Genomic DNA, 13,800 nt, shown 5'->3' with positions numbered 1-13,800 from the left:
TTAGCCAATGGATCGCAGAAAAGGTTAAGACAATCAAGTTGTAATTCACATTAATTTCCCCTACCCAATTTGTGAGAAGAAATTTCAAAATGATGAACAATGGATAGAAGCAGCGATGACAAAACTAGAGAAGGAATGTTGCCATTCAGCTAAAAGAGGACATAAAAGATTGATGAGTCGGATGAAGGAATATGTCGTTGAATAAGGACAAGTTAAAAGAATTGGAAGAGAAGTCTCTCATAGCTAGCTTCCCTTGCCAATGGAGCCATTGAAAACGTCCTTAAGTTCTTAGTTGATGCTAATGTCAATCATCAACCCGCCTAAGGGGATTGAAACATTCCTCAATTGCTGCGAGAAACTGATCAGACGAATGAAGAAAGTGATGACTAAAGCCTGCGATGGTTGACCAAGAATTCCTATGTCTAGCATTTTGGGGATTTCAGAATAATGAACCACCTTATTGACTCTGTTTCGTGTTAATTTCCAAAATTATACCGGGGCAAATATTTTCACAGCTTTATAGTTTCTGACTAGAGAATTTGAACTTGGTTTTCTTTTCTTTTCTTTTCTTTTTTATTTTTATTTTTATTTTTTTCTTAATTTGTTTCACAAAAAAAAATACAGCTAAGCATCTAAGACACCCTAAAGGACACGAACCAGTGGCAAAATCATGGAGAACCAAGTAGAAGTTCAAGAGGGAATGAAAGCCGATATCCAACAGCTGAAGGAACAAATGAGACAGGTCCTAAAGACCCTGGATGCCTTACAAAGTTCTGGATGTTTATGCACACAACGATCACAACAAGGAGTTCCAGAAGCACAAACTTTCCCTTCCTATGGTCTTCCCCCGAATTATACTCCACCCTCAGGAGTGGACTTGAGACATCTTGACACTCAAAAGGCCGAAGGTAATGCAGCTGAAGTAGAAGACGAGCCTGGGGCAACCACTTTCACAATTCCTAGGCAGATGATCCAACCAGGTATTGAGAGCATGATGATGAAAAAACAACCTGAGACGAAGTCTCCATCTTGTGTCATTACACCAGCAGATTTTAAGGACGATAAGAGCAGATTAGAAGTCCCTGAGAAGAGGTTGAGAGCCATAGAGGATGAAGGAAGTTTTGAATTTGGAGATGCTAAAAAACTATGTTTAGTTCCTGACGTGGTGATACCTCCAAAGTTCATGTTGCCAGAGTTTGAGAAATATCGGGGAAATACTTGCCCGAGGGGCCACATAAGCATGTACTGCAGGAAAATGGCAGCTTATGCCCACGATGAAAAACTTTTGATTCACTTCTTCCAAGAAAGTTTAATTGACGAAACTCTAACTTGGTACATGCGCTTAGATACTACTCACATATACTCATGGAAACATCTGGTTGAGACCTTCCTAAGGCAGTATGGATATGATAAAGATTTGACACCTGACAGAGCACAATTGCAGAACATGGTGAAGAAAGAATCTGAATCATTCAGAGAATATGCCCAAAGGTGGAGAGAGATAGCTGCTCAAGTAGAACCGCGTCTGAGCGACAAGGAGATGACTACCACGTTTTTGAGTACTCTGCAACCACCATTTTATGAGCACATGTTAAGCGTCTCAGTCTCCTCAAGTTTTACTGACATAGTATTAGTTGGAGAGAGGGTTGAGAATGGCATAAGAAATGGAAAAATTGCACTAGGCCCAGAGCTAGTAGCCAGTTTAAACGATTATGGTCCTGGTCATGAGAAGGATAATAAACGAAGAGCTAATTCTCATTTTACTGCCTATCCTCAAATGTCACATTCCTATGGGTCCAGTCGAGCCATTGAGCGAAGAAATTACAATCGCGATAAGAGGGTCGCCAACTTCACTCCTATCCCCATGACCTATACAGAGCTGCTACCAGATCTTCTCCGCAGAAACCTCATAAAGATTTGTCCAAGCAGGCCTATACGACCTCCGTATCCAAGGAGCTATGACGTAAATGCCAGATGTGATTATCATGGAGGGGCGTGTGGACATTCAATAGAGGCATGCAAGGCTCTAAAACGTAAAGTGCAATCTTTGATCGATTCAGGATGTTTAAAGTTTGAAGAAATGTAATCTAGCACTGCGGCAAGGCGTGAGTTCACCTCTACAAATGCCATGGACGAGTGAAGAGGACTCTCGGATTATTTGGAAAGCATAAATTATTGTAAAAGTTGGAACTGATGTTGTTTTGCTCGAGCTTTAATTTGTCTCACTATGAGGTTTATGCTCATTGATATCACGCTTTCATCCATGAATTTTAATGTGAAATTTCATTACTTGGTATCTCCAAGGTTTACTGGAAATCATGTCCTAATAGGGTGTCGCCAAACAAAAAAATGATGATATATATAAAAAAAAAGGGGTTTGTCTAAATTTTCAAATTGTGCAATTTTGTTTACGAGTTCTTTGTTCTTCTCCTCCCATTTTCTTTGTCTCATATGCATAATGATTTCAAAATTGTGTTCTTCATGCTAGTGGCGTTCATTTCATTCGAAGTCTTTTTTCGTATTTTCTTTGTAAATAATTTGTTTTCTGATGAACCCGGTTTTCCATTTTTTCGTTTAGATTAGAAATTTTGTTAGACTGAAATAAAAAGAAAAACCATAAAAATATTTTTTTCATTTCATTCATTGGAGCAGAATTACAGTAAAGGTCGGAGATATTTTTGAACAATGACATCATTCTGAATACACTCATACGATCTTAACATTTGATAAATAAAATAAAAATGCAAAAAAAAAAAAGCAAATATAACAAAAAAATGCAAGGAAATAAAAAACAAAAAAAAAGAGCAGAAAATAAAACAAAATCAAATAAAAGATTGTGCAAGGTTCGATCACTAGTGATCGTTAAGTTACAGACCATGAAAAAAAAAATATAAGTAAAAGGAAATTTAGCGAAAGTATTCCCGAGCTGGTTGCGGTGGTCTGAGGGAGAGCTCCGTCGAGGGAGCTCTGGTCCGGAATGTGATAAGCATGGGTGGAGCGATTTGTCGTGTGTCCCTATCGTCGTCAATGATGATCGGAACGGGGAACAAGTTCAGCAGCCTCGGCGCCCTCATGATCACCCAGTCGTTTTCTTTCCAGAAAAAGCAAGAAAATTTGCGTCAATAATAGGGAAGGAAAAAAACAAATTTCAAAAAAAAAAACAAAAAAAAAAAAAGAAGAAGAAAAGTAAAAAAAAAAAAAAAGATGGAGGTGATTAGGATACTTACCATACATGTATAGCGGCAGTTGTGAAAACTGAGTGCCAGTGGGGTCTATCTCCGCTTGCCAACGCCTGACCCGATTGCCGTGGTTGTTAAACCAGCAGTGCACATTGTATTCGGTGGCATCTGCGAAAGCCCTTAGTCGAGATGCAATCTCGACGACTTGGGCTCTGCTGGGATGTGAGACCCCGTAATTGTAGATATGGGTCATCATTTTGACCTGATCGTCAGTAGGTCTCCACCGCTGACTAATGTACCTCTCCATCTCCATCTCGTTCATCTTTCCTCTCTAAGTTTTCTAAAACAAAAAAAATAATAAAAAAATAAAAAGAACAAAAACATAACAAAAGCATAAAAAAAAAGGTTTTTTCAGTGTTTTCTTTATTCGTTTTTGTTTCCTTTTAAGTTAATTTTTGTTCGGTCGGTCTTTGTTATTTCAGTGTCCGGTCTCGGATCTGTTTCACGGTCCTTGCAAGAGGGTCCTAAACGGATCTATGTCCTTTTTGTCCTTGTCCTTTTGTCCTTGTCCATTTGTCCATGTTCGATTCATACAAATAAAATTCTCTTTTTAAGTTTTCTGATTTTATGGGGTACGTGGCGTTGTTCTACCCGATTGTCTCTGCCATACCTTCAATCGAAGGGAGATTAACGTCTGGTTTCCAGCCTATATACCCCTTAAGTTAAGACAGTTGTGTTTTTAAGTGTTTTAAGTTTTTTTAAAAAAAAAAAGAGAAAAGAGAAAAGAGAACTCAGAAAGAAAGGCAGAGAAAGGCAAGATGGAAATAAAAGCAGGAGAGCAGAAAAGCTTAAAAGAAAAACTGAACAGCATAACGGAAAGAAAGAAGCAAGAGCTGGAAAACAAAAGGGAGCAGAAAAGAAAAAAAAACAGAAAGCGAAAGCATAAGAAAAGAAAAAACAGAAAGGGAAGAGGGGAAGGAAAGCAGGGAAATCGAAGAAGGAACAAGAAAGAAAAGGAAGAACAGAAAAGCGTAAAGGAAAGAAAAACAAGGAAAGTGGGAAAGCATGAAGGGAAGTGAAGAGGAAGAGCGAAAAAGCCTAAAGGAAAGGAAGAGAGATTTAGAGTTCAGAAGACTTACCTAGAAGGAGAAGGGCTTGCAGAAGCTTGTCGGAGGACTCAGACGCCTTCGAAGGCACGCAGGCAGAACCTCGTCGCAGGAACCCGACGCTCTCGACAGACGCTCAAGGAAGAGAGAGAAGAGAGAAAGGGAGAGCAAGAGAGAGAGAGATCAGAAAATGTCGCCCAACGCGGAGGAGCTCTCGACTTATAGCCGGAAATTTCCCACTGTAGCTACAGTTCCGGTCGCTGCAACTGCCTGGTGTCGGTCTGATTTCTTTCTGAGTTTTAAAAAAAAAAAAAAAAATTAAAAAAAATTTTTAAAAAAAAAAATTTTTGAAAATCTGAAAACGGGTAGGGTTTTGTTGGGACGATCCGGCCCAATTCAAGACTTCTTGGATGATCCGATTTCACCAAAAAAATAATAAAACACAAAAAAAATCAAAAAAATGATAAATAGAAAATTTTTCCAAAAAAAATATATAAGCGGAGTGATGTAAAATTTGAAGCGTTCAAAATTGTTTTTCATTTACATGATAAAGGACATTTTCAGGTTCATTGGGCCTCATTACCATGTTAGCTTTCTTTGAACCCAATTCTTCTGAAATATAATTTTGAGTGAAAAATTATTTTGGCATGTTTGTAATTTCACATCACACCATTTTGTTTGTTTTTATTTCTTCTTCTACATTTTGAATAAATCTAAGAACAAAAATATTGAAAAAGGAACAGTGCTCGAGCCCATTAGGCCCAATGGCCTTCGTGGTTTTTCTCTCGAGTCCACTTCTTTTGAAAATATGTCAAAAAAAAATTTTTGTTTTCACATTTTTGCTGTTGAATGATTTTTTGTACATTTGTTCATTTTGTCCTGTGTGATTTTCTTTGAATTGGTAGTAAAAAAAACAAACAAAACAAAAAAAAAATCTGAAAAAAAAAAGAACAGTGCTCGAGCCCATTAGGTCCAATGACCTTCGTGGTTGTCTCTCGAGTCTATTTCTTTTGAAAATATGTCAAAAATATTTTGTTTTCACATTTTTGCTGTTGAATGATGTTTTGTACGTTTGTTCAAATTGTCCTGTGTGATCTTCTTTGAATTTGTAGTTAAAAAAAAAAAAAATCTGAGAATGAAAGATGAACAGTTTTGAGCCCATTAGTCCCCGTTGTCATATGTGGTTTCTCTTAAACCAGTGCATCTGAATTTCTGGAAAAAAATAAAAAGTGCATGTTTATGTAGGTTTTGTGTTTTCAATTCATGATTTCCCTTTCATTTGTATGAACAAGTATTTGTGCAAAAACAAAAAAAATGTGTTTTTTTTTTGTCATCTTCTTGTGACAAGTTCACACGGCTCAGGTCATCTGATCCATTGGGTCAATGTGCCTGGTAAGTCCACCTTCCTTCTGTGATTTTTCTCCTCGGGTTCGATCCGATCTGGATTTTCCCGTGTCAAAAAGTAAAAAAAAAAAAACATTTTTCAAACATTTTTCTAAATCAAGTTTACTCATATCAATTTTTGCATCGCTCACCAAGCCTAGTTTCTGCACTGGTTCCCAAGCCTTTGTTTCCATTTTAGCTCTCAAATCCTATTTCCCATACTGGCTTGCAAAGTCCAGCTTCCATGCTGACCCGCAAGGCCCAGTTTCCACAATGGCCGAGAAATATCAATTTCCCCAATGGCTCAAAGCCCATTTCCCATACTGGTCTGCAAAGCTCAGTTCCCATGCTGACCCGCAGGATCCAGTTTCCATTGGCAAAAAGAAATCCCATTTCCCCAATGGCTCACAAGGTCCAGTTTCCAGGCTGGTCCGCGAAGCCCGATTTTCAAACAAAAAAAATCTGTTTTTCAACAAGCATCATCATTTTCATTTCATTTTACTTTTCTTCATGCATAAAACCAAAAATACGCAAAAGTTGAGTCATTTTGTTTTTTTGATGCAAATCATCCATTTTATGAGATTTCAAAAAAAATGTAATGGATGTCATAATCTCCTGTAGTCAAATGTTTGGGTCACATATTCTTAAGAGATATCTGTGTGTGCATTGCTTGAAAACATCATCCTTCAGCCTTCATTAAACCAAAATTGGCCCAATCATGTTCTTGAGCCCAAATAATAAACACCAAGTTTTACACTGGGGCAGATTTTCCATTACCTCCACTTGTTTTCATTTGGGAAACTCCTGAATTCGTTAGAAAAAAAAAAGAAAAAAATGTAAAAAAAAAATGAATGACTCTTGTTGAGATCATTTAGTCTTTGTCTCCTAATTAATCTTTTGAAAATAAGGCAATCAAAATTTGAAATGATGTGTGGCCATCTTTCTTCATCCAAAAAAAAAACAAAAAATATATCCATTGATACCCAATTTGAGCCAATAAGAAATTTCTTTTCAAAATTTTACCCAAACAAGGGTTATCATCACAGTAGAAGTTAACTCAAATTGCAAAGGAACACACTTAGTGATCAAATGAAGATAATTCCTCAAAAGTGAAGCAAAAATGCAAAGAATCACAAAGTGATGGCAAGCAAAGAATGAAATTTGAGAAAGGGCAAAGTAGTCAAAACAGTTTTGACGAATAACTGATACAAAGTATAGATGGTAACCCTTGTTTTTAAAAAAAAAATACCCACAAAAATTTATTTGAGCCTTTATATCCTTTCTTTCAACACCCTTTAGCCCAAGCCACATTACAAGCCCAATAAAAGTCCACACAGATTGAATACTGGTTGCTTAAATTTTCATAAAGCTTAATTTTGAGACAAGACAAAAATGACCAACAATGCAGTCAAAAAAAAAATGAAAAAATGATGAAAAATAAATGTCCTCGGATGAAGGGAACTCCCTATTGATCAAAATTATACAAAGGAAAATCAAACCATTTGGGGCAATCTTTTCAAGCCAATCCTTTTCATATCCATCACAAATTCCTGAACACATTCAAATTCCATTCAACTCTTCCCCCGATTCCCAATCTAGGGGACAATTTTGGGCAACTATGTGAGTTTCATATGTTTCGGCCCGGCCCATTCAGAATATTGGACGACTTTGTTAATCTCACATTTGTTTCATCTGTATATTCAAGGTTCGTACCAAGACCGGGGCATCCCTTGTTGGGCCTCTCAGATTTGTCCGTACTGAAATTCATAGATCCACCCTCAAGACAGGGGCAGACACTTTTGGGTTTTGTATGATTTTTTAGTCCATCTTATCATTCGTAAACCCAAAGTGGGGGGCAACTTCTTGTGGAACCTCGCTTAATTGACTCATACCCAAAACCAAAGCAATTTTGTGACTTTCATATATTTCGGCCCGGCCCATTCAGAGTATTGAGCAACTTTGTTAAATCTCAAATTTTTTTCATCTGAATATTCAAAGTTCATACAAAGACTGTGGCATCCCCTGTTGGGCCTTGCATGATCTTGGTTCGCTCCGAACTTCAAAAATCCATCACAACTAAATTTGGGGCAATTTGCAAATCCCACATGATATTCTCACTCCCGGATTCATGACTTGTTCCCTCACAATTCACAGATACATTTGTCCATGCAAATACTTTTAGCATGCTCCAGACTGGGGCAGCTTCTGGGTATCTATTACCTCACATTGGCCTTTGTAGCCGTTTTAAGGAGTAAGAGGCTCGAATGGCCCAACCGGTACTCTCCAAATCCTTCCAATCATCCTCCACATATTTTTAACCAAACCCTGGTATCAAGCATGTACACACTAGTATCTCGTCAAGAAATGCGTAGCACACAAGCTTCATTTTGAACAGTTGACTTTAGAATTGGACATCCATTGAAAGGAAATTGGAAGTCTAGATCGTCATAAATTTGATGATTTCAAAGAAAACAAATTGACTCTCAAAAAAAAATGTGCCATAGTTTCATAATCTTCCCATACATCATGTACATGTTTTCATCAACTTTGAATTTGCCTCCATGAATATTCACCAAATTTTCTTCCTTCAAAAAGACAAAAAAATCAACATGTATCAAAGTTTTCTTCTCTAAATTTCAAAATTTACATCAACCATGTTTCTCTTGCACATTGAGGTTTCAGATTCCATATACTTGTACAAAAATGCAACACCTTGTTTCTTAATTTCAAAATTTTCAAAAAAAAAAAAAAAAAAAAATCAAAAAAATCAAAGTCAAAAATCAAAAAAATTTCTCAAAATTTCAACCAATTCCAATTTTCAAATTCAAAGCAATCAAACATTTTTCTCTGCCATTTTTTATCTCGGCCATCTGCTAGATAATGGTCGAGCGCACTTTTCTCTATTTTTTATCTCGGCCATCTGCTAGATAATGGTCGAGCGCACTTTTCTCTTGTTTTTATCTCGGCCATCTGCTAGATAATGGTCGAGCGCACTTTTCTCTTATTTTATCTCGGCCATCTGCTAGATAATGGTCGAGCGCACTGTTCAGTTTTGTTTTATCTCGGCCATCTGCTAGATAATGGTCGAGCGCACTTTTCAGTTTCGTTTTATCTCGGCCATCTGCTAGATAATGGTCGAGCGCACTTTTCAGTTTCGTTTTATCTCGGCCATCTGCTAGATAATGGTCGAGTGCACTTTTCAGTTTCGTTTTATCTCGGCCATCTGCTAGATAATGGTCGAAAGCACTTTTGTTTTATTTTATCTCGGCCATCTGCTAGATAATGGTCGAGCGCACTTTTCATTTTTGTTTTATCTCGGCCATCTGCTAGATAATGGTCGAGCGCACTTGTCTCTTGTTTTTATCTCGGCCATCTGCTAGATAATGGTCGAAAGCATCTATCTTGTTTGGCATAATGAAAATCACAAGCATTATACATAAAGAAAATTTTTGCATATCTATTCTATAATTTTATGTCCAGGGTGACCTAGCCTATAATGCCACAAATTTAATTTATACGTTCATAAGAGAAAACAAATTTAGGTATAAAATCTTGGTCAAAAATAGGAAACGATTGTAAGTAATAGAGACCCTTGTAGACCTTAGCACATCCAATCATCTTCAATGTAGAGTTGTCCTGTATTTGACACATCTTAAGAAGAAAAAGTTAGGGTGCAGTTTATGTCCCTAGTTAAACTTTGGCAAAATATTAGGTTGAAAGAAAAATCAGGAATGTATAAAACATTAAAGATAAAAATCTTTCAAAATTAAATGCTTATTTCTTGTTGGGCAGTCACAATGGAATTATTTAGAAGTTTAACAAATATAGGTTTGATCTTATGGAAGGTGGCAAAGTGTTTTTTCTCATGGGTCACATGACCACTAGCCCTTGTGTCTATAATCCAAGAAAACATACATTGTTTTTCCTCTATTGTGTCCCTTTGTATTTGACTAATGCTATGGGAAGAGTTATCAACTTTTTCTATCATTTGTAATGTCAACACCCAATTTTGTCCGGGTACGTTAAATAAAAAAAATGTGTTAGAATTTGTATCTTTATCTCTTTATTGCCTTTTTATTTTATCTTCATTTTTAGTTTATTTTCATACAAAAAAAAAATAATAATAAATCTTTTCTGTTTTAAATTTAATTTTATCTTTATTTCATCTTTTATTTTCTTTTTGTTTTTAATTAACTTTATTTTACTTTAGTTTCATTTTTATAAAATCAAAAAAATTATGTATATACGAAATACAAAAAAATACATAAAGTAGAAAAGTAAAAAAAAAAGGGAATATGATAATGAAAAAAGAGGGATGACGGCAATGGCTTTCCAGTCTTTGGATGGCACATGTTTCCCTCCACGGCAGCCACTTGCATTGTGCTTTCCACCTCCCCATGGCAGCCTGGTTGCTTCCCACGCTATCTTTAGATGCATGCACTCCAAGTGGTGGCAGCCATTATGCCAGTTCAGCACCCATACGCTACAGAGCAATGGCGAAAGCACACAGCTAACGCGCAGGAACCATACAGCTAACCCATGCTTGGTGCAGTCTTCACGTGGGAAGCAAGCACCAAAAGGATGCCATATTCTTCATGGGATGCAGAATTTTGGTCAGCACATGGGGAGAATATCTGGTGCGATTCCACTTCTGAAAAGAGGTCGCAGTGGGAATATTATTTTCTCCCTTTCTTTTTTCATTCCCATCACTAACTCCTGATACCAGGGATAGAGACCAAAAAACATCACAAGACCGGCCATATCTTTTTCACCATCCATACACCATCTGGAACACCCGAAAACTCCTTTCCGCCGTACCCATTATTACCCCACAACCATCTCCGGCACCCATATCCCGACCACCATCTTCATCCTTACCCTGCGGTCAGCATCTTCATCCTCACCCAGATCACCGTCATCCGTATGCACCAGTCACCATAGCCATATTTCTCTTCACGACCAACACTCAGAAACCTATCCTCACCAAACCAGACTCAACCACCACCACCAATCACCATCTTCACCTTTATTCGTCCACCCAATTTCCACTTCATTAGCCCCAACACTCGTAACCGCGGTAAACTACTTCCCTTTTCACTTCCAATTCTTCACCTCCAACAACATTCATCTACAACGGAAAAAAATGAAAAAAAGGCAGCCACCCTGAGAAAGATACTGTTGGTGTCGCTCCTAGTCACTTCTGTCAGTAAGAAATCTCCGGTGACCATTATAGTGACCAATAAGGGCTGATGGTAACGACTTGCGTCCCCAAAGATGCCTCTAGTAAGGCATGAATTGGCGAGAAACCGTGGACGCTGGAAGCCACTGAAGATGGGATTGATAACACTGTCGCGCGAAGAGAATAGAAGAGAAGGAAGGAGAGGCAGACGGGGAGACTAGCCCAGAAAGAAAAAGATCAATCCGAAAGAGGAGGAGGCAGAGGAGGCACATCACTTGGAGAACTGGGAAGGAACTTGTTGAAAAAGAAAGCCAGCCACGAGGAGGAAGAAGACGTAGAAGGCATAGTCGAAGGCATAGGACTAGCAAAAGGGTAAACCAAGCTTCAAGAGGTAAGTAATGCCACCCGCTCCATGTTTTACTGAGTTTGGTTAGTCGTCTTTGAGCGTATCTTTGTCTTATGTTGCTACGTTTGCATGTGTTAAGTTTGCATGTGTTAAGATAAATAGATGTTGTGTGAATATTTGTACCTATACATTGTTACCGAACAACCATCATCCCACCTTCTTGACGCCCACGACCATCATTTCCACACCTTATACACTGACCTCACGAGCAGCTCAATCTTTCACCTCTACATACGACGACCATCATCAAACACACCAGTAATAACCTCCATATTTCCACTACTAACGCGCACGGCCAAACTCCCATATTCACCACTCCAGCCCACCATCTTCATTGTTACCATTCGGCCAACCCCTTCATCTTCCCTATTTTCATCTCTAACGCCCATTGCCTCCAACCCATCATCCATCATTCATCTCTGAACCTAAAACTCTTCATTCATTAACAACTCACGACAATCCCACTTTCAAGATTCAGCATCCACAATCTCCACTCACCATCACCAACGCACACTGACGGAGACCCATTTTCAGCCCACCATATTCATCACGCTCATCTTCATCCATATAATATCTCCAACATCATTATCCCTTCACGGCACAACCCTTCATCCAGCTTCAACCATATCCATACCCATGCATCCGGCAACCCTTAACACAAACCAAATCACCCAGCCACCTTACGTCATTATCACTGAGACCACTGGTTCATCACCGTTACCTCCCACCATACACCAACCGTGAAACCTGATACTACCAGGAATCATCATTTCCTCTACAACTCTTGCTTCACTGCCTTATCATCTCGAATCCTTCAATCACCACCTCTAACCACCGCCAGTCACCATGACCATTTCATTCATCAGCCACTACACGACACCACCAAAAACCCATCTTCGAGTCATAGCCATTATTATCTTTCCATCACCATTGTCTCTGTCAGCCACCAGCTATCACCACCAGCCATTGTGAGTGCCACCAACATCCCATTCGAACTCTCATTTTTGTTCCTTCCTCTGTGAATGCGAGCTAAGTCCCGTGAAACTCCCTATCACCATCTTTCCTCCCAGCCAATATCATCATCTCCACCGTTACCTCTCACCAACAAACACAACCTTATTTCCATCTTCAACCTCACTGCCATCATTCTTCAGCCGCCACTGTCATCCAAGTCACCGCCGCACTATCACCTTGCCTCTCAAACCGCACCCCCCATCTCCATCATATTCTCATCTAACCCAACACCACAGTGACAGTCACCGCATGCCATCACCTTGTCGAGACCCTGCTACCACCGTGACCACTTCGCTAGCTTCAGAACTAGCAAACCCGACCATGGCTTTGGCAAACTTAGAAAACTCATCACCCTAGATCACCACGAACCTCCACGGGACTACCAAGAACCCATCTTTGGGTCACAGCCGTCATCATCTCAAGCCCCTCAGCCACCATTGCCATTCTCAATATTACTGCCTAACTCCTTCATCACCATTGCACCACTTTATACTCCCCACCGTGACCAGTCTAAAGCCTTCCAACCAAAACCCCTTATTCTTATTCTTCTTCTCTCGCGCCGCAACCAAACACGCCCTAATGTCCAGCTCATCTGCAACCCAAACCCACTCCGCCTTCACCTCACCACCGCAAGCCACCGTGAAGCTTCCATCACGCACCCACCATCATTATCCTTTTCGTCCTCAACGTTCACCTCTGACCACTGTGAACCACCGAACCTACAAGAAAAATCACAGAACCAGTACTGCACCTGTCACAACCTCCAACTACCGTCATCTTCAAACCACGGGCCACCACCCCAAACTCTTCTCCATCCTCATCACATCATCCTCAGCCCTCTTTACTGCCGTGAACCTCTATTCCTCTCCCCACATTCACTGGTCATCATCAACCTCCCAAAACACCTCACGGCCAAATACCCATCCTCCATATTCACACTCACTGTCCATAAATAAACGCACGTTAAGTTTTATTCGAACGTTCGTCTTTCAGTTAGTTTCCAATCGTCCGTCCCTATTTCCCCAACGAACGCTCGTCCAAACAAACGCTCGCCTAAACGAGCGCTCGTCATTCACTTCATTTCTCAGCATCCGTCCTTCATCGCTCAACGAACGCTCGTCCCAACGAGCGCTCGTCATTTCACCCCTTTCCCAGCGTACGTTCGTCAATTCCCAACGAACGTTCGTCCTCAACGAACGCTCGTCCCCAACGAGCGCTCGTCATTCACCCCTTTCCCAACGAACGTTCGTCCCCAACGAACGCTCGTCCCCAACGAGCGCTCATCATTCAGCCCAATTTCCCAACGAACGCTCGCCCAAACGAGCGTTCGTCATCTACCTCTCACCCAAGTGTCCGTCCCTAATTTTCCAATGAACGCTCGTCATTTAACCTCCTTTCCCAGCGTTCGCTCATTATCTCCACCAACGAACGCTCATCATCCAATGGACGTTCGTCAACTCTCCCTAACGAGCGCTCGTCTTCCCAATGGACGTTCGTCCTCAGCGGATCTTTTTTTTTTATGAACGTTCGTCT

The 13,800-nt window shown here is 39.7% G+C and overlaps 1 protein-coding gene across 1 annotated transcript; it reads left to right on the top strand.

Annotated features, from left to right (window-relative positions):
- Positions 1 to 670: 670 nt before the first annotated feature.
- On the top strand, positions 671 to 2,086 carry LOC108319828 (uncharacterized). Its single transcript, XM_017551115.2, has one exon. It carries the CDS (start codon positions 671 to 673, stop codon positions 2,084 to 2,086), a length of 1,416 nt encoding a protein of 471 aa, XP_017406604.2.
- Positions 2,087 to 13,800: the final 11,714 nt, after the last annotated feature.

The sequence above is a fragment of the Vigna angularis genome, chromosome 10, assembly GCF_016808095.1.
Source record: "Vigna angularis cultivar LongXiaoDou No.4 chromosome 10, ASM1680809v1, whole genome shotgun sequence".
In the NCBI taxonomy this organism is placed as follows: Eukaryota; Viridiplantae; Streptophyta; class Magnoliopsida; order Fabales; family Fabaceae; genus Vigna; species Vigna angularis.
The sequence above is the reverse complement of the archived record's forward strand: the minus strand, read 5'-3'. Positions and strand labels throughout refer to the sequence as shown.